Source organism: Dendrobates tinctorius, unplaced genomic scaffold (assembly GCF_039654945.1).
Source record: "Dendrobates tinctorius isolate UK_male_01 unplaced genomic scaffold, ASM3965494v1 ptg000020l, whole genome shotgun sequence".
NCBI classification, from domain to species: Eukaryota; Metazoa; Chordata; class Amphibia; order Anura; family Dendrobatidae; genus Dendrobates; species Dendrobates tinctorius.
In genome coordinates, this window is record NW_027361688.1 from 14056150 (window position 1) to 14076678 (window position 20529).

At 48.2% G+C, this 20529-nt stretch overlaps 2 protein-coding genes across 3 annotated transcripts in view; one reads left to right on the top strand and one right to left on the bottom strand.

The window, feature by feature from the left end:
* The window catches only part of SULT4A1 (sulfotransferase family 4A member 1), a 66086-nt gene that overhangs the window by 27319 nt on the left and 18238 nt on the right, over positions 1 to 20529 (bottom strand). The window lies entirely within an intron of this gene.
* On the top strand, positions 13432 to 15265 carry LOC141083461 (E3 ubiquitin/ISG15 ligase TRIM25-like). Its single transcript, XM_073567736.1, has one exon. The coding sequence runs from the start codon at positions 13467 to 13469 to the stop codon at positions 15060 to 15062; it is 1596 nt and encodes a 531-aa protein (XP_073423837.1). The 5' UTR covers positions 13432 to 13466; the 3' UTR covers positions 15063 to 15265.

A 20529-nucleotide genomic window follows, 5' to 3' on the forward strand; every position in this document is an offset into this window, starting at 1 on the left:
TTTTGGATCATACAGATGAACTGCACTCATATGTCCGGATTCTTTTCATGGACTTTAGCTCAGCGTTCAATACCATTGATCCGAATTTACTTCATAAGAAAATGGTAGCTCTTGGAGTCCCTCTCAACTTATGCTTGTGGATTTATAACTTCCTGACAGCCAGGATACAGAGTGTAAAAGTTGGACCATTCACTTCGGACACCTTGGTCACAAACATCGGGGCACCTCAGGGGTGTGTTTTGTCCCCGTTACTGTTTTCTCACTATACGAATGATTGCATCTCTTCAGCAGACTCAGTAAAAATCTTGAAATTTGCCGATGATATGACACTGATTGGTCTCATCAGGGGAAATGCTGAAGACTTGTATCGGAGTGAGGTGGAAAGAATATGTGACTGGTGTAAAGCCAATAATCTTGTACTCAACACTAAAAAAACTGCTGAGATGGTTGTGGATTTTAGGAAAGATCAAATCAACATGAGATACTTCCAATCTACATCCATGACGAAGTGGTTCTTAGGGTCACAGAGACCAAATTCCTTGGTGTTATCATCTCTCATGATCTTAAATGGGGGAAAAACGTGGATGCTGTTATAAGAAAAGCACAACAGAGGATGTTCTTCCTGCGTCAGCTGAAAAGATATGGTTTGTCTAAGAATCTGCTGATCTTATAGGTTCCCCCTGCCTAAAATCCAGGGTCTTTATGATAAGAGTATTCGATCCCACGCATTGAAAATTTCATCCGATCCCTCTCACCCGGGACACTCCTCATTCCAACTACTCCCTTCAGGACGTCGCTTCAGAGTCCCCAAATGCAGCACCAACCGCCATATGAACAGCTTCTATCCACTCTGTTCAACAATTAAATCGTCATGTGTAGACTATATACTGTATCTGTCTTGTTAGATGTTACTTGTTGTATCTGTTGTTATATATTATGTTGCCTCTTTGCCACAAAGAATTCCTTGTATATATGTAATATGTACTTGGCGATAATAAATTTGATTTGATTTGATTGAAATTTTATCAACGCAGGTGCTCAAACTGTTTTCCATCACAATTTGCACAGCTTTGACGTCTGCCTCTTACACTTCGACAAACATTTTTGCACAGGCCTCTTTGGGTATTAATTTCTTGAAATGCATCTATTATGTAATTTTTCAAATCACTGACACTTTTTGGTTTTCGACTATAAACTTTGTCCTTGAGTACTCCCCAAAAGAAAAAATCCATTGGGGTCAAATCTGGTGAACGTTCCGGCCAATCAAGTGGCCCTCTTCGGCCAATCCATTTATTAGGAAATGTTTCATCAAAATATTTGCGGACTACTCTTGATTAATGTGGAGGGGCCCCATCTTGTTGGAAATAAAGGTCATTTGAATTAGGCTGTTGCTGTAACTGGGGAACAACTTGATTCATTAGAATTTCGAGATATTTATCTCCTGTGACTGTTCCATCAAAATAAAATGGTCCAAAAACACCAAAACTTGAAATACCACCCCAAACATTGACATCAGGCTCATTTAGTTGTTGCTCTAATATTACATGCATGTTCTCATTATACCAGTAAATACAATTATGTGTCACGATGTGACTTGGCTGTGTGACGTGACCCAACGATCGGTCGGTCACTAAAACAACCAAAACAGACAAGGGGACATCAGGGACACAATTACAATGGTGGGCCCTGCAATAGGGACCGGGGAAATGGACACCTCCTGCACTCACCTAAGGAAGTGCCCTGAACTCTCCTGATGTTTCCTATACAGGTTCTTTCAACCTGTTGCCGAACAGGATACCTTGGTCCCTCACTTGCCCTGCACCTATCCCTCACTAGGGAACTGGCAAGTGCGGACACTGGTGCCACCGCTGTACTAATAAAACCCCAAGGAAAATAACAGACAGGGAAAAACAAACAACACTTAGCTTTCTCTGCCGTCATGCACCGGACAGCAGAGTAAGGCACCCGAACACCGCTTTCAGCTGTATGGCCACTGAACCAGATAAGCTGCTAACACCACTCCTCCAGATAACGCGTCTCTTTAGAATGGTTGGTTTCCAAAGGACCTGTATTACCAACAGTCAGCTGGCGTACCAGGAGTGGTCACCACCAGCAATAACAGACTCACAAAACATGTAGTAACACCAGTGGCCAAACTGACATTAACCCCCGATGGCCTGAAAGGAAAAAAGTTTATATATGAGAAGCCCACACTGACACAGATCCAAAAATGGATTGTGACATTATGTCTGTTAATATGGCCAGATAATTTGAAAGAAGCTTCATCACTCCACATAATGTTATCTAAAATTACTGGATTTTCTTCAATTTTGTTACGCATGATCTCACTAAATTGCAGCCACCTGTCTGGATCATCCTCCAATAAACGATGAATTAGGTTTTTGTTGGCGCCTGGGTAATTGAACTATTGATGTAATATCTTGATTAGTGTGTATGCAGCACCATTTATCAAAACAGTAATGCCTTATTTGTGTATTGGTGCTTGTACGATGGTCGTGCGTCGCGCTTGCGCAATGGAATCTGTTTTGGTACTTTACTGGCTTGCACTCAGTGGCGCCGTCCCTGTGTTTTACATCTGGCGTCTGCGTGGTTGGGCTCTTCACTCCTATCTTGGAGTATTGAAATGAAGCCTCCCCTGCAGTGAGACCCTGCTTTATCCTGAGACGCTTCCCTGTGACCAAGGAACATACTGTAACGTGACACTGACCTGCCAAGAGAGACTGTCCCAGGCAGAGCCCCTGACCCTGGTGAGGGAACGCCGCTGCCGCAGCAGAGGGAAGAACCTTGAATACAGGTGGATACTGCCATCCGCATACCCCTTGAGCTCTCACGTTAACCCCTCATACCTAGGACCCCAGAAACAGACGACATCAAGCACCCCTGGTGCCTGGGTGCCTACGTGAGAGAAGAGTGATCTCTACAAGCAAGATCTCCAGGAACTGATAAGTTTCATCCCCATAAGAGAATAACTGTCTGTTGTTTTGCACTTCTGTTATTTCTTCAGTCTCTGATATCACCTGTTACAGCATTTTCTCTGTTATATTATATGTTCACCAGATATTCTCCCTGTAAATAAACCTCCCCTTTTACTGTTGGTCTGCCTGCTCAGTGGTGACATATATTCCTCCTGCACGTTATTACAGCAGCATACAGAACTAATCTAGAAAGAACTCAGCAGGAGTGTTTATCTAGAGAGAACAATAAAACCAAGGAAGTGGAAGAGGCGATAACTAAAGGAGGAGGAGAAAAACCTGAGCAGAGAATTAATGTAAACAAAAATAGGAATAAGGAAAGAAAAAAAGATGGGTGGCAGTACAATTTTATTACCGTTTTTAATTGTAATAATACAGAGATAAGAAATATTTTAAATAAATATTGGTACTTGTTGAAAAAGAATACATTTTTGAAAAAACTTTTACCAGATAGACCCAATATTACCTTTCGTAGGGGCCAAACGGTGAAGGGTATAATTGCCCCTAGCAATCTCAGAATGACCAAAGATGAGGAACAAGAATATATAAAGAAAAAAGAAAAAATTAGGATAAATAAGACTGATGCTTTCAAACTGGGTATCTATCTATGTGGTTCCCGAAAATGTTGTACCTGTGAAATTATCTGTCATATGACTCAAATCATTACGTCGTACAGTACGGGTGAAACCATAGCAATCACGCAAAAATTAACGTGTGATAGTGATTTTGTTATATATGTTATCACCTGTGCCTGTGGGCTGCAATATGTGGGTCGGACCACTCAGTCCTTACGATCCCGTATGAATGGCCACAGACACAATACTAAAAATGTTTTTTTAAACCAGAGTTTATCCCGGCACTTATGTTTGAAGCATAATAAAACATTCAATATTTCCGTGACCCCGCTGGAGCAAATACCTGAGAATTGTACTAATAGGATACAAAAGCTAAACCGAAAAGAATCATATTGGATCTTCCGTCTGGGTACATTCTACCCGGATGGAATAAATGATGTTATAGAGGGTATATGATATTTAAATTAAATAAATCGACAGGTATGAAATTGAATATGAGTTTTATACATGTATGAATGAAATATCGAAATATTCCATTTGGTTTTTGAAAACAGTCATAACATGGAAAAAAAAATAGGAACAGTTTTAAATTTTGCTATAATGTACATGTTTGTAGGATTTGATATTTTTGTATCAAATTACACTTCAGCATGTTTAATAACATTTTAAAGAAATTTTACATATAGTTTTATTATATTTATAGTGTTTTCAGAAAAGGAAAACATTTTTTAGTGTGAAAAATTTGTTTGAAATATTTTTATATATATACTTTTAATTGTCTTTTTTTATGTGATAATTCTTTATGTAAAACTTTTTGTATAACATTCATTTGGTATATGGGTTTTGTTAGATTCTTCAGAGTGCAAAATCCTGCATATCTGAGTATCTGAGTGTGTCTGAAAAACAGACCTTTCAGTCCCCACCCAAAACCACATGCAGGGATATCTGCTATAAAATGTGTTCAGACAGATCCGTTTTTATGCTTGACATTATACCTGAGGAAGACTCTTCGCAGTCGAAACCGGTTGTATTCTATTTTGAATTAAAAATAAAAATAATCCTTGAATCTAAATATCAAGTTCCATCATCATCCTTCAGGAGCGCATATTGCTGGGAAAAATATTCACCAAGACTGATACAGAGGGGAGAGGACCCTGCCCTTTTGGGCTTACATTCTACAGGATGGTGGGGAAGGAGACAGTAGGATGGGGGGTTGCAGCAGTTCTGGTGTTGGTTGAGGTGATATCTCCGGTAGTGGTGAGGAGGTAGCGGGGTCATTGCAGGCTGTAGGCTTTCTTGAAGAGGTGGGTTTTCAGGTTCTGTGTGAAGAATCCAAATGTGGTGATAGCCAGACGTGTTGGGGCAAAGAATTCCAGAGGATGGGGGCTATTCGGAAGACGTCTTGGAGGCGGTTGGGTGAGGAGCGAATAAGTGTGGAGGAGAGGAGGTCTTGGAAGGATCAGAGATTATGGGTCGCCCTCCCAGGGCTGCGTGGTACTCGGTACTGGGCCTGTGTCAGGGGGGATGTGTCACAGCAGCAGTGACCCGGTCCGTGGCCCTGGGCGCCCAAGTGACGGCAGTGAATTGTAATGGTGGTGTGTAGTTAATGGAATAGTTCGTGACGCCACCTGTGGTGTTCGGCAAGTGAGATGTTGGGTCGACGCTGCATGCAGATCCTCTGGGGCTGGTGGTGTGTTGCAGCCAAGATGGTGAAGCTCCCCAGAGGTGGAGCTGTAGCCCCAGGGCAGTGTAGATGTGGAATAAGAGGAGAGGCACAAGCAGTGTAGAAGCTGGTACCCAGATGTAGCAGTGCTGGGTGCGTTGGCGCAAGAATCAATGGAGGACACCAGGGACTGTAGTTCCAAAGCTTTACTCACAGTCTGTAGTACACACAGGTGCCTGCCTCCGTGCTGCGTCCTCCAGGTCAGGGACTCGGTCAACCTCCAGGCAAGATGGAATGCGCCCTTCCAACACTCTGCCAACATGTGCCTTTCTGAACGTCTCCTCTATAGCGCCTTTAAATGTGAAGATCTCCTAGTACTGAGTTACACTGGAGTTCCTCCTCTCAGATGTTCCCGAGAACTCTACTTGTACGGCAGACAGCTGTAGTCTGCTTCGGGGACTCCCTACTCCTGAGTCCCGGCTCACTATCCAAGTTGCTGTTGTGCCCCAAGTCTTAGATGGGAGTAGTACATTTACAGCCCACTACTCCACCGGTGTCTGCTACAGAACCATTAGTGTCCATACAACTTCGGGGACCGGGCCTCGGCCCTGCGCTTAGAACTTCTAGGCAGGGTTCTTCCTCTAACCCACGTCCTCTCTGTTCCCTTTCACTCCTACGTTCCGTACTTGTCTTTCTTTTCTATGAAAGCTCAGGCTTCAGTTCAATGTCTTTCTCCTTCTTTCCTTTCCCGTGCCAGCAGACCCGGGTCACTCAGATCTGCTGCAGCACTCCTTCCTCCATCCCTCTTCCAGGGATCCCCACGCCTCTCTGAGTGGCTTCCTCCCGACTGACCTACTGTCAGACTGACCTGTAATCCTAAACCTTCCCACTCTTATGTATTCTCAACTCCACCCACCTCACAGCACACTTAGTGTTCCAAGCAGGGAGCCACCAAAGGTGCTCTGCTACTCTCTAAGCAAGGAGCTGCAATGTGGCTTTGCTGAACTACTCTGTTGTGTGGGGTGTGAGTGTTGGAGTGTGGTCAGGAGCCTCCAACTTACCTGGATGGTGGGGAACCACACCTTAGGAGAAGGTGCAGTACCTCTGTGGCGACCGAGCCTCAGGGGCGCCACAATTACATGAGGGAAGATATCGGGAGATTAGTTCAGCGATATATGGAGGAGACAGGTTATAGATGGCTTTGTAGGTCAGTATTAGTAATTTGAATTGGATATGCTGAGGGAGTGGGAGCCAGTGAAGAGATTTGCAGAGGGGAGAAGTGGAGGAGTAGCGAGGAGAGTGATGAATTATTTGTGCAGCAGAGTTAAGGATGGACTGGAGAGATGCTAGGGTGTTAGCAGGGAGGCCACAGAAAAGGATGTTGCAGTAGTCGAGACGAGAGATGATGAAGGCATGCACAAGCATTTTAGTAGAGTGAGGGTTGAGGAAGGGACGGATTCTGGAAATATTTTTGAGCTGGAGGCGGTAGGTGGAGAGAGCTTGGATGTGTGGTTTGAAGGACAGGGCAGAGTCAAGGATTACTCCGAGGCAGCTGACCTCCGGCACAGGGGAAAGCGTAATGTCATCAAGTGTTATAGATAGGTCAGGTAAGGAAGATCTGTGAGATGGGGGAAAGATGATCAGTTCAGATTTGTCCACATTCAGTTTGAAGAAGCGGGAGGAGAAGAAGGAGGATATGGCTGATAGACACTACGGGATTTTGGAAAGCAGAGAGGTGACATCTGGGCCAGAGAGGTTGATCTGAGTATCATCGGCATAAAGGTGGTACTGAAATCCATGGGACTTTATGAGTTGCCCCAGGCCAAGTGTATAGATTGAGAAGAGTAGGGGTCCTAGAAAAGAGCCTTGGGGGGCTCCAATAGAGAGCGGGTGGGATGAGGAGGTAGTGTGGGAGTGGAAGACGCTGAATGTGTGGTTGGAGAGGTATGAGGAGATCCAGGATAGGGCGAGGTCTTTGATGCCAAAGGAAGATAGGATCTGTAGTAGGAGGCAGTGGTCAACTGTGTTGAAGGCAGAGGACAGGTCTAGAAGGAGGAGTATAGAGTATTGTCCGTTCGCTTTGGCTGTAAGTAGGTCGTTAGTAATTTTGGTCAGGGCTGTCTCAGTGGAGTGATGGGGCGGAAACCAGATTGTAGATTGTCAAAGAGCAGGTTAGATGAGAGACAGGAGGAAAGTTCAGCATGGACGTGCTGCTCCAGGAGTTTGGAAGTGAACGTGAGCAGCGATATTGGGCGATAGCTGGACATAGCGGTCGCAGGGGTCGCAGCTGCGACGGGGCCCGATCGCGGAGCTGCAGCCGCTCATTGGCTGTGCAGCTCCGTGCTTTGAGTGGCTGCCAGGCTGCAATAGCCCGGTGCGATGGCTGCACACAGGACCTGTGATGAGGTCACAGGAGGGGAGGAGTCAGGGGTCACATGATCAGGAGCCTCGTGTATGCAGGACTCTGCCGACCATGGTGCACTGCTGGATGAAGGTAAGTTTATGTGTGGGGTCAGGAGGGGTTTACAGGGTGGATGTAGCAGAGCCGTGTGTGTATGAGGTGTATGAAGTGCAGGAGTGTGTGCATGGGGTGTACAGAGCGGAGCCCGTGTGTGTACGAGGTGTACACGGAGTGGAGCCGCTTGTGTATGAGGTGAGCGGAGCCGTGTGTGTACGAGGTGAGTGGAGCCGTATGTGTACAAGGTGTACGGAGTGGAGCCGCTTGTGTATGAGGTGAGCGGAGCCGTGTGTGTACGAGGTGAGTGGAGCCATGTGTGTATGAGGTGAGCAGAGCCGTGAGTGTGTATGAGGTGAGCAGAGCCGTGAGTGTGTATGAGGTGACCAGAGCCGTGTGTGTACGAGGTGACCAGAGCCGTGTGTGTACGAGGTGACCAGAGCCGTGTGTGTACGAGGTGAGCAGAGCCGTGTGTGTACGAGGTGAGCAGAGCCGTGTGTACGAGGTGTGCGGAGCGGAGCCACGTGTGTGTGAGGTGAGCGGAGCCGCGTGTTTACGAGGTGAGCGGAGCCGTGTGTACGAAGTGTATGGAGCGGAGCCGTGTGTGTACGAGGTGAGCGGAGCCATGTGTGTACAAAGTGTGCGGAGCAGAGCCGTGTGTGTACGAGGTGAGCGGAGCCGCGTGTGTACGAGGTGAGCAGAGCCGTGTGTGTACGAGATGTATGGAGCGGAGCTGCGTGAGTACGAGGTGAGCGAAGCCGAGTGTGTACGAGGTGAGTGGAGCCGCGTGTGTATGAGGTTAGTGGAGCCACGTGTGTACGAGGTGAGCGGAGCCGCGGGTGTACGAGGTGGACGGCGCGGAGCCGCGTATGTATGAGGTGTACAGAGCAGAGCCGCGTGTGTACAAGGTGTACGGAGCGGAGCCGCGTGTGTACGAAGTGTACGGAGCGGAGCCGTGCGTGTACGAGGTGTACGGAGTGGAGATGTGCATGTATTTTGACATGGGGGGCCCATTTGAAAGTTCGCACCGGGGCCCATAACTTTGTAGTTACGCCACTAGGGTCGAAGGTTGGCTTTTTGAGGATAGGCGTGATTGTGGCATGTTTGAAAGCAGAAGGGAAGGTACCGGAAGTTAGTGATAGGTTGAAGAGATGGGTTAGAGATGGGATAAGAGTGGTGGCGAGGTTGGGGAGGAGATGGGATGGGGTCAAGTGCACAAGTGGTGAGGTGTGATTTGGACAGAAGATGAGCAAGCTACCCTTCAGTGATGTTGGATAGGGAGGTTATGTGGTTTGGGTATGGGTCTGGTATACAAAGGGGTTGTGGTGGTTGAATAATAAAGACTTGCCGTGTTTGGTCTATCTTGTTTTTGAAGTGCGTGGCGAAGTCCTCAGCAGAGAATAGGGAAGTTGGAGGGGGCAGTGGTGGGCGGAGGAGGGAGTTAAAAGTATTGAACAACTGTTTGGAGTTGTGGGATAAGGAAGATACAAGGGATGTAAAGTAGGCCTGTTTAGCAGCGCTGATTTGAATGCAGGTGTTGCTTGTTTGAGTGCAGTGAAGTCACATCCTTCACAGTCTTCGGGGTAGACCAATCTTGTACCACGGCAATCTTTTCTCGAGACGGCCACACTCCCTCTTCGGAGACAACATGCCCCAGGTACTCAAGCTGAGTGTGGAACAGATGACACTTCTGAGGCTTCACTTTTAGCCCATGTTGTTGTAGGGGGCTCAGCACTTGTTCTAGCCTCCGTAGATGTTCCTCCAATGAGGGAGCAAAGACGATGATGTCATCCAGACAATTCAGGGTGGCCTCGAAATTCAAATCCCCCTAAACATCTTTCCATGAGCCACTGAAACGTGCTAGAAGCGTTGGCTAGTCTGAATGGCATCCGATCAAACTCGAATAGTCCCATAGGGAGTATGAAGGCTGTTTTAGCTTGATCCTGTTCGGACATGGGCACTTGCCAATAGCCGCTCGCGATGTCTAGAATGGAGAAATATTTAGCATTCCCCAAAGTGGAAAGGGACTCTTCAATCCTTGGCAGCGGGTACGAATCTCGCACCGTACAGGCATTGAGATTGCGATAGTCCACGTAGAAATGTATCGTCGCATCTTTCCTTTGGACCAACACAATGGGGGCAGCCCAGGGGCTTTGGCTTTCTCAGATCACCCCTCTTTGCAGCATGTGGGATAATATCCCCTTCACCTCCTGATACATTTGAGGAGGAATTTGGTGGTAATGTTCTCTGATAGGCAGTGAGTATCTCATGAGTATTCACCGTGGTGCATCCAAAATCATCTTCATGTTTTGCAAACACATCTTGGTACTTCCATAGCAGTGCTTCCACCTGTTGAATCTGCTGAGGCGCAAGGTCGGTCAGCTCGGCTCTCATTTGATCCAAAATTTGACGTCCCTCCTACAAATTAAGCAAGTCAGGTGATAACGTTGTTTCCACGGTCACCATCCAGGGATCCCCTTGTTTGATGGTAAGCTGTACGGCCTGGGGCGGCACCAATTCTTCTGGCATGCACATGACCTGGGCCACCTCACACCTGGGTGGTAAAGTGACATCCTTCTCCCCCAGATTTACACAGCGCTCGAGCACTGTTCTGTCCCGCACTGTAGCCAAAGTTCTTGCCACCAGAATCCCTGTCAGCAGTTCATCAGGATTGCCCAGCTCGATCTGGACTTCTACTCCTTCCAGAGGGACACAGACTCGAACGGGGAGAGTCAGTACTGTTTGACCCGGCGGTAGGACTCTGTTGAATGTAGAAGGGTCAATAATTTTTCCTAATGCCTTTCCACCACTGGACGTCTCCGGGGCTTGGGCCGCTCTTATCAGTTGTTGAAATAACCATCTTTGCAGCCTTCGGGTACTCCATTGTCTCAAGAATCTTTCAGGAGACTCATCATTAAGAAGGCTTCCAAATTCCTTCAGTACATTCATGCCCAATGTGACGGTGTGCTCTTTATGTACTTCTCCAGCTGTCAGCACTACCCATTTTTATCTCAAGTCCTTACCGCAGATCACAATATTAATCCATACCACCCCGGCAACTGGGATGGGCAACTGATTGGCCGCCATGAGCCTGATCACCGGTCCCCATTCAGGCCGCAGGGCCTCAGTAAAGTGGCGACGGAACTATGCTTCGGGCATAAACGTGGTCACCTGGGAGCCCATATCAACTAAACAATGTATGGCTCGTCTGTCCATTTCTGCCCAGACCAGGGGGCATGCAGACACAAGGCTGGTGGTACTTCTAGTACTCGTTATAGACAAAACAGGCTCCGGGTGGCGTCCACTAGGCTAGGAGCCACTTAGTTTAATGGACTGCGCTGAAGGGATCTTCCCCTCCGCGTACACCACCTAGATACATGTCCTAATTCTCCACAGTCGAAACACACAGGGAGCCCTTCTCTGCGGCCCATTTTCATCTCTCTCCTGGGAGCGGGACCTGTTTGGTTTTCAGGTAGGCTGACAGCTACGGCAGGGCTTTTCTTTGCTTCAGCCAGTTTTTCGCATATCTGCTGTATCGCTTTGCGCAAATCTTCCGCCCATTGAGGCACAGCAACTTCAGTGGCCGACACCTCTCCATTCTGGACCTTCCCCACCGGGACTGTCACCCCCTGCTCCTGCTCGCACATGCGCGCCTCACTTCCTATCTCTGAGAAGGTCATACTGGGTTTGACTCTAAGGCGCTCCCACAAGGCCTGTTTTAACAAAACGTCACGCAGTTCCATCACTAACTGGTCCCGCAATACTATGTTTATGGTGCCTACACCTACTCCGTCTTTGCGAGCAATGGCAGTGTGGAGCTCCTGCAGCACATTCATTAACTGAGTCACCGTCTCACCCTCTCTTTGAACCTGACCAAACAGACGCATGCCCAAATCTCCTATGTCAATGGGGTCCCCATGCGTCTCCTCTAATATCAGTAAAACCTTGTCCAATGTGTCTCTCGCCTGGGGGGGTCGGAGCATGACCGAATCCCTGGCTTCTCCATCCAAGGCCATCATGGCCACCTCTGCTTCTAGGGCCGGAGTCATGGGATGCATCCTTATCATCCCCCTTATACGCTCAATCCAACTCCAGAGCATGGTATTGCTCCCGGTGAATTTGGGGAGGTTGCTCAACTTGGCCCCCAGGGAGAAGCTGGATTTGGGGCCTCCTCCAACTGCTTGATCTGCCACCTCCACGCCATTGAGCGACATCCTGCTGACTACGCCAAGTGTAGAAATTTCAGGAACGCGGGATGTCGCCGCGGACAGGAGGCAGATCAACAGTTAAAGTATTTATTTGAACAAAGAATGATACTCCTCGCAGGGAGTAAGGGGTGGTAGGGTGAGGATAAGGAATGGGGCAGAACTAGAAGTACGGCAGGGTAGGTAAGGGACGAATGAAAGTTCAGTAATAAAGAGTTTAAACTTATCGGACTGTAGTCTTTGGATGTGAGAAGGTTCAAGGTTCCAACGGTGGCACCAGCAACAGCGGCGTGGATCGTCTCGACGGAGTCTCTGATTAGCGGGAGTCCAATGGTGGCACCGACAACAGCGGCGAGGGTCATCTCGTCGCAGTTTCTGTGTGACGGGCGAATTTCCCGTGCCTTACAATATCTGACACGGTACTGAGTCCAACGTGAGATCCCACCGGAACGAGCCTTCGCTCCACGGCGTGTAACAATCCTAGCTTATTAGGACCGGGCCCAGACTGGCATCTTTCCTGGCGTTCAGTCAACGGTAAGGTATGCGAGTATGTGACTTCGGTACAGCAACTGTCAGGGAGGAAGGAGAAGGACTGTCTGCAGGTCGCCTATCAGCGGGGAGTCTCAATGCAGGGGGTCTGTCAGGATGCACGGCACCCACGAGGTACTCTGACTTCTCGGCGGTGAAAGCGCTCGATCCACCACTCAGCTTTCCCGCGCGGGCTCTGGCTGTTTTCCTTTGCAGCGAGCTATATATCCCGGCCTTCCCCAAGTCAGTCACATGACCCAGTCTGTCCTGCGCTTTTGATCTCTCTCCCTGCAACATGGGTGACAGTCCTGGCAGTTCCGGCACCTGTGTGTAAAAGGTATCCCTGCTCCGGTACTTCTCCTTACATGATAGTCCCCATATATTGCTCCAAACATCAAAAAATAAAAAACAAGAAATACCTCTCCTCGCTGGTCGCTGCTCTACTTCGGACTCCTCAGCATTGGAGTCTTCTGGCTCTCTGCACTGTGACTGTTCAGGCAGAGGGTGCACAGACGTGATGTCATAGCGCCCTCTGACCTGAGATGTCAAAGTCAGAAGACGCGGAAGACGTCGCAGCGGTGGAACGGGTAGAGGTGAGTATCGCAAGTACCGGGGCCCTGAGAAAGCATGAGGGGGTCCCCCATACCGCTCCAATGTCCCCAACGGCAAGTTGGCCCCCTCTCTTGCTCAGGGCCCCGGCACCTGCCTGGTTGTGCCGGGTGCTGACACCGGCCCTGGAGATGAATATTCTAAAACAAGTCTTAAAAAAAAGACAGAATTGCTGCTCTTACATTTTCATTTAATGACGCACCACCCCTAACAAAGAATAATCAGTCAATACAGTATACGTGCAGCAAAATTGTATATTTACCCCTACAATCTTCTTACTAAACCAAACCTTCATATGGCTATATTGATTGGAGAATTAAGAAGTTATCGCTTTACGAAAGAAGAAATAAAGGGTTAAGTAACTGGGTGTAACTACAACTTTGCACTTTGTCCAGGATTAGACACTTTCAGGTTCATTTCTTTCTCCTTCCGTCAGTCATGGCGTCTGCTATTCTGAGAGACGAGCTGCTCTGCTCCATTTGTTTATCTACTTTTAAGGACCCTGTAATGATGAGATGTGGACACAACTTCTGCCGGGTCTGTATTGATCGTGTGCTGGATACACAGGCCGGGTCTGGAGTTTATTCCTGTCCTGACTGCAGAGAAGAGTTTCAGGTGCGGCCGGCAGTGATGAGGAACATAAATTTCCATAATGTCGCAGAACGTTTCCTGATTACTCAGCAAGAACAGGAGATCACCGGGATCTGCTGCACCTACTGTGTGGACTCTCCGGTACCTGCTGTTAGATCCTGTCTACACTGTGAGGCTTCTCTGTGTGATAAACACCTGAGAGCTCACAGCAAATCACCAGAACACGTCTTATCTGATCCCAGCACTTCTCTGGAGAAAATGAAATGTTCTGTCCATAAGAAGATCCTGGAATATTACTGCACTGAGGACGCGGCTTGTATCTGTGTGTCCTGCAGTTTGGCTGGAGAACATTGGGGACATCGGGTGGAGATGGTGGATGAGGCCTCAAAGAAGAAGAAGGAGAAACTGACAAATGTTCTCCAGAAACTGATCACAAAGAAAGAAAAGACTGAGGAAAGAGTCCTGAGTCTGGAGGAGCACTGGAGAAAAGCTCAAGAAAAAGCAGCTGGAGAAGGCGAGAGAGTCACTGCCCTGTGTACAGACATCAGGAGACGGGTGGACGACCTGGAGAAGAAGGTCCTGAGTGAGATCTCCAGGCAGGAAAAGGAAGAGTCACTGTCACTGTCTGCTCTGATCCATCAGCTGGAAATAAAGAAGGACGAGCTGTCCAGGAAGATGAGACACATTGAGGAGCTGTGTAACATGACGGATCCACTGACTGTCCTACAGGAACCAGACACTGGTGACTTGTGTGATCCTGAGGAGGTGGGAGGTGATGAGGACACAGGGGGACATGATAAACAGCCCCATGATGGAGATGACCTGGATGTGGCTGTGATCTCACACACATTACACACATTATGTGAGGTAATATCAGGTATAAGGAGCGGGATCTATGTGGTGAGTCCTGCAGACATATTACTGGATGTAACCACAGCTGCTGATAATCTCCTTATATCAGACGACCTGAAAACTGCGACCTGGACACGAGAGGAGCAGAATCGTCCAGAAACAGCAGAGAGATTCCAGGATTATAATCAGGTGATGAGCAGGAGGGGATTTACCTCAGGACGACATTACTGGGATGTGGAGAGCAGTAGATCAGGGAGGTGGATGGTGGGGATGTGTTACCCCAGTATAGACAGGAGGGGAGATCAGTCAGAGATTGGATATAATAACAAGTCCTGGAGTTTGGGGAGATATAATAATCAGTATTCAGTGGGACATGACAGGACAATTATCCAGTTACCTGACAAGATCTCCAGTGATAGAGTCAGGATATGTCTGGATTATGGGGCCGGGCAGTTGTCCTTTTATGAGCTGTGTGACCCCATCAGACACTTACACACCTTCACCGCCACCTTCTCCGAGCCCCTTCATCCTGCATTACTTGTAGATCTCCCATCATTTTTTGGTGATAGCTGGATTAGAATCTGCAGCTGAAGAATAATAGTTGTTGTAAGATATTTGCCCAAAGACCGGTGACATCACAGGGAGGGGAATCTGATTGGCTGAACAGTTAATATAACAGGTCATGTGATCTCTGGACCCCATTATGGACGACCCCCCAGGATCATTACTGTTATTAGTTTATGGGAGGTTCACAAAACCGTATAAAAAATCATTCATAGTTTCATCCAGAAAAGTGGGACGATCTTTTTCTCACTTGTCCTCCATGTACAGTCCAATTTTATACAGCAGCTATTAACCATTTACAGTTTCCTGTGTTACAGAATTACATTGTATCTGTACAAATCAGATCCTACACCGTGGCGCTGTATGGCATCACATTTTATTTTTATTATTTTTTTTACGCTCCCATAGACCTGAAAAGATGAGTCTCATCCGATTTACACAAGAAACTCGAACATGCTGTGATTTTTTTCACCTGCCGACATTGTTCCTGGCATCGTCTGTTCTTTTTCACTAATATCACTCATTCCAAAAAGACCGTCTGGAGAACGACCCTCAGGGCTCCTGCACTCGACCTTATACTTCACCCGACCACACTTGGGCCAATGTTATTCCATGGCGCAGAGACTCCCCCGTTCCTGTCTATGGGTGTGCTAGAAAAAAAATCACATGTCACAGTATAGCTTCTGATCTTTACAGATATATTACAAGTCTGCAACAGGAAACTAAATGGTTAATAGCTGCTGCTGTAAAAAACGAATTGTACGCGGATGATAAGTGAGAAAATAATCGTTCTACTTTTCTGGATGAAACTGATGATTTTTTATACTCTCGTGTAAACATCCCCTTAGGCCACGTTCACACGATCAGTATTTGGTCAGTATTTTCCATCAGTATTTATAAACCAAAACCAGGAGTGGGTGATAATACAGAAGTGGTGACGGGTTTCTATTAGACTTTTCCTCTGATTGTTCCTCTCCTGGTTTTGGTCACAAATACTGAGGTAAAAAAAAACCTCCCCAAATACTCTACGTGTGAACATGGTTGGTTTGTGTCCCACTTTTTTTTAGAGATCTGCTTTACTTCTTGTTTTCTACATGATGTAGTTTTATAGCTGCCATTTTCGGGTCTATACAATATTGTGATCGCTTTTGATTGATTTTTTTAGGGAATTGTGGTGACTGAAAAACACAGAAATTCTGGAGTTTTGATTTCTTTCCTTTTTTGCTTCATGATGTTCACCGTACGGGTGAAATAATTTTATATTTACAACAGGTTGGATTTTTGTGGATGCGGGAATACAAAATATTTTGTTTTAAATTGTTATTGTTTGTAACTGGGAAGGTACAATATGTTGTTGTTTTCTTCCTATTTTTTATAACGTTTGTTTAGTTTATCCTTCTTTTTCAGTCTTGCAGTCGTTTGCTCGCTTGTACTATATACTGTATAATCTCAGGATTGCTGTATACCGTCACTGGCAGTTTCCTATGAAACTCAGTCACAGTCTGGGCCTCACAATAGGACCGAGGGTGCAGAGACGCGGCCTATACATATCGCACCTAGTGAGGAATTGATAGATAAAGTGTAACAGGAGAATGTATAACTGCTCATCATACAATAATCTGTGTGACAGCTTTATTCCACCTTTCTATCTCGCAGGACAAGGGTTGTCGTTATGTCCCGTGTTGGTCACTTCTGTGATATTTCTGGTTTTCTATCATTTTGGAGATTGTGTTTTTCCTGTAATCCTCACACTGTATTATATCTAATGTAACCGCTCGGTATAATAAACTGTCCTCTCCTCCTGTAATATTACTACTCTGTCACGTGTCTCCTTGTGATATAGTGGGGGCTGTGTGACGGACAAGATAGCAGACTCACCACTTGAGCCTGTGCACATGTCTGGTGACATGCTAGGGAACCCCAGGAGCTCCGGCTGTGAGCGTTGATTGCAGCTGTGAGCGCGCCCGCAAATGAACAGGACCTGCAACACGCGACCACTGTGGGAGTGGTCGGAGGCGGGGCCAGGCCCCGAACTCACGGGGAAGGTGGCAGGGAAATGGCGAGGCCGGGAGAAGAGTCAGGAAAGCCGAGGTCAGACCAGAGGACAGCGCGGTAGCCAAGGGAATAGGCGAGAAAAGTGGTCAGAATCAAACCGGGGTCAGAAGACAGAGAGAGCAAAGCGGTACCAGATGGACAAGAGAGCAGGAAGTCAAGGGACGTAGCCGAGATCAAACCAGGAGTATAACTGGAATCACAGAATCAGGAGGCAAATACAAAATGGGGAACAGACCGGGTCATACACAGGCAAGCACACAGGTACAGGCAGAATACACAAGTATATGGATGGCCCGCTAGGGCTGTGGGGTACTCGGTACCGGGCCGGTATTTCACAGGGAAGTGTTACAGTAGCGGTGATCTGGTCCGTGGCCCTGGGCTTCCATTGTAAAAAGGGGAATGTTGTGATGGAATAAAGTTTATGAGTGAATGATTCGTGACGCCACCTGTGGTGTTCGGCAATGTAGATGTTAAGCCGACGCTGCAGACAGATCCTCTGGGACAGATGGTGTGGTGCAGCAATGATGGTGTAGCCCTTCACAGGCAGGGCTGTAGTCCCAGGGCAGTGTAGATGGAGAGCTAGTGAGGGGAGCGCAATGATGTAGTGTTGAGCACGGAGATGTAACAGTGCTGAGTGGGTTGGCGCCGCAATATGTGGAAGACACCAGGGCATGTAGTTCCAAAGCTTTACTCACAGTCCCTTGTACAGACAGGTGCCCGCATCCATGCCGTGTCCTCCAGGTCAGGGGCTCAGCCAACCTCCAGGCAAGATAAAGTGCTCCTTTCCACCACTCCGCCAACATATGTGCCTTTTCTGAATGTCTCCCTCCTTAGCGCTCGTAGTGAAGTACTCACAGTGCTGAGTTACACTGGAGTTCCTCCTGTCAGATGTTCTTATGAACTCTACTTGTATGGCAGACAGCTGTAGCCTACTTCGGGGACTCCTTGCTACTGAGCCCAGCTCACTCATCGTTTGCTGTTGTGCCTCCAAGTCTTGTGTGGGAATAAAGTGGTCACTACTTCTATTCCTCCGGTGTCTGTGGCAGGACCATTAGTATCCGAACAACCTCTGGGACCGGGCCCCGGCCTTGCGCTTAGAACTTGGAAGGGGTTCTCCTCTAACCCGGATTCCACAGTCCTCTTCAACTCCTTACGTTCCGTACTAATCCTTCTTACTTATGGAGAATCAGGCTCTCTTAAATTGTCCCTTTCCAGTGCCAGCAGTCTCAGGTCACTGAAGACTGATGCAGCACTTCCTTCAATCCATCCCTCAATCCAGCTTCTCTCACAGACTCTGACCTCGTCAGAGTCCTGTGACTAACTACCTAAATCCTAAACTCTTCCCTCTCTTTTGTGTGCAACCTAAACTCCACCCACCTCCCAGCACGTTTCATGTTCCAAGCAGGGAGCTACCAAGGTGCTTTGCTAAACTCCAAGCAGGGAGCCACCAAAGGTGCTTTGCTACACTACTTTGTGGTGTGGGGTGCAGGTGTTGGAGTGTGGTCAGGAGTCTCCACCTTACCTGAATGGTGGGGCACTACACCTCAGGAGGAGGTGCAGTACCTCTGTGGCGACTGAACCCTCAGGGGCGCCACATATACAAGGGGTCAATCACTCAGCCGAGAACAGAAGTATCACTGACAAGGATACCAGCACAGGGTCGGGTACATATAGCCCTCCCCAACCCAAAGGGTGGCCACCTGAAATTAACCCCAGAAGTACGGTCAAGGAAATCCCATCCATGGCCATGACAGTATCCCCCTCTCAACGGGGGGGCCAATGGACCCAAAGGCTTCTCAGGATGCCTTACATGAAATGTCCGAACCAGACGATCAGCATGTACAGAATGGGCCGGGACCCAAGACCGATCCTCTGGCCCATACCCTTTCCAGTGTAACAAATACTGCAAGGTACGGCGCACCCACCAGGATTCAACAATGCGTCCCAGCTCATACTCCATGTGACCCTCCACCAACACCGGTAGGGGGCAGCGGACGAAGGACCCTCCACAACCACTCCCAAAGGCTTCAACAGAGACTTGTGGAAAACATTGGAAATTTTAAAAGAAGCTGGAAGACACAACCTACAGGCCACCGGATTAATAATTTTCACAATTTCATATGGGCCGATATATTTCGGACCCAGCTTGGCCGAGGGAACCTTGAGCTTTATTTTCCGAGTGGATAACCACACTTTCTTCCCCACCTGACGCCCTTTTCTTGTCTGCAAAACACTTGTACCTCCCCTGAGCCTTGGTGATGTTTCGAAGAACCTCCGCCAACAGGACCTTCAAACGCTGCACCATACCCCTCAGCCCCAGGGCAACCAGAGTCTAAGCGTAAAAATTCCCCAAAATGCGGATTAAATCTACCAGTGGACTGACTCACCCGACTGTTGAAAGCAAATTAAGCTAAAGGTAAGGCGTCACACCAGTCATCCTGCCTGGTAGAGGCCAAACATCTCAAGATTTGCTCCAGGGGCTGATTAGTACGTTCGGTCTGCCCATTAGACTCCGGGTGATAGGCAGAAGAAAAAGACAAAGTAATCCCCAATTTTTTGCAAAACACCCTCCAGAACTTAGCCACGAACTGTACACCTCTGTCAGACACCACATTCATAGGCACACCATGCAGATGGACCACGTGTTGCACAAATAGTCTGGACAAGGTTTCTGCTGAGGGCAATGCGGACAAGGGTACAAAATGGGCCTGTTTCGAAAACCTGTCCACCACCACCCATACAACAGTATTACCCAGGCCCGGATTGGCAATATAACCAACCGGGCATTTTCCCGCTGGGCCGCTGTCATGTGGGCCGCGGGTGGCAGCGCCCGATCATCTGGCCGCTTGCCAGCTGCTGCAGCCACTGTTGCTCCTGCCGCCGGCCCTCTGCGGCACGGCGGTGATAGTTTCCAAGTTCCTCCCGCACTGCAGGGAGATAAGCTACCACGCCCCCCCACGCACCCCATCCTCGCCGTAGCACGAGACACCCCTCCCCCCGCAGCCACTCACAGTGTCGCTTGCCTTCTCTGTTCGCAGGACCTGTGATGAGGTCACAGGAGGGGAGGAGTCAGGGGTCACATGATCAGGAGCCTTTGTCCAGACCCCTGATCATGTGACCCCTGACTCCGCCCCTCCTGTGACCTCATCACAGGTCCTGTGTGCTCAGCCTTGCCTCTTGGTGCCTGCGGTGCTGTTGGCTGTTGTCATGGTGCTGGATGAGATAAGTATGTGTGGGGTCAGGAGGGGTTTACAGGGTAGATGTAGCAGAGCTGTATGTGGTGTACGTAGCGGAGCCGTGTGTGTACGAGGTGTATGGAGCGGAGCCGTGTGTATACGAGGTGTACGGAGCAGAGCCGTGTGTACGAGGTGTACGGAGCAGAGCCGTGTGTACGAGGTGTACGGAGCGGAGCCGTGTGTACGAGGTGTACGGAGCGGAG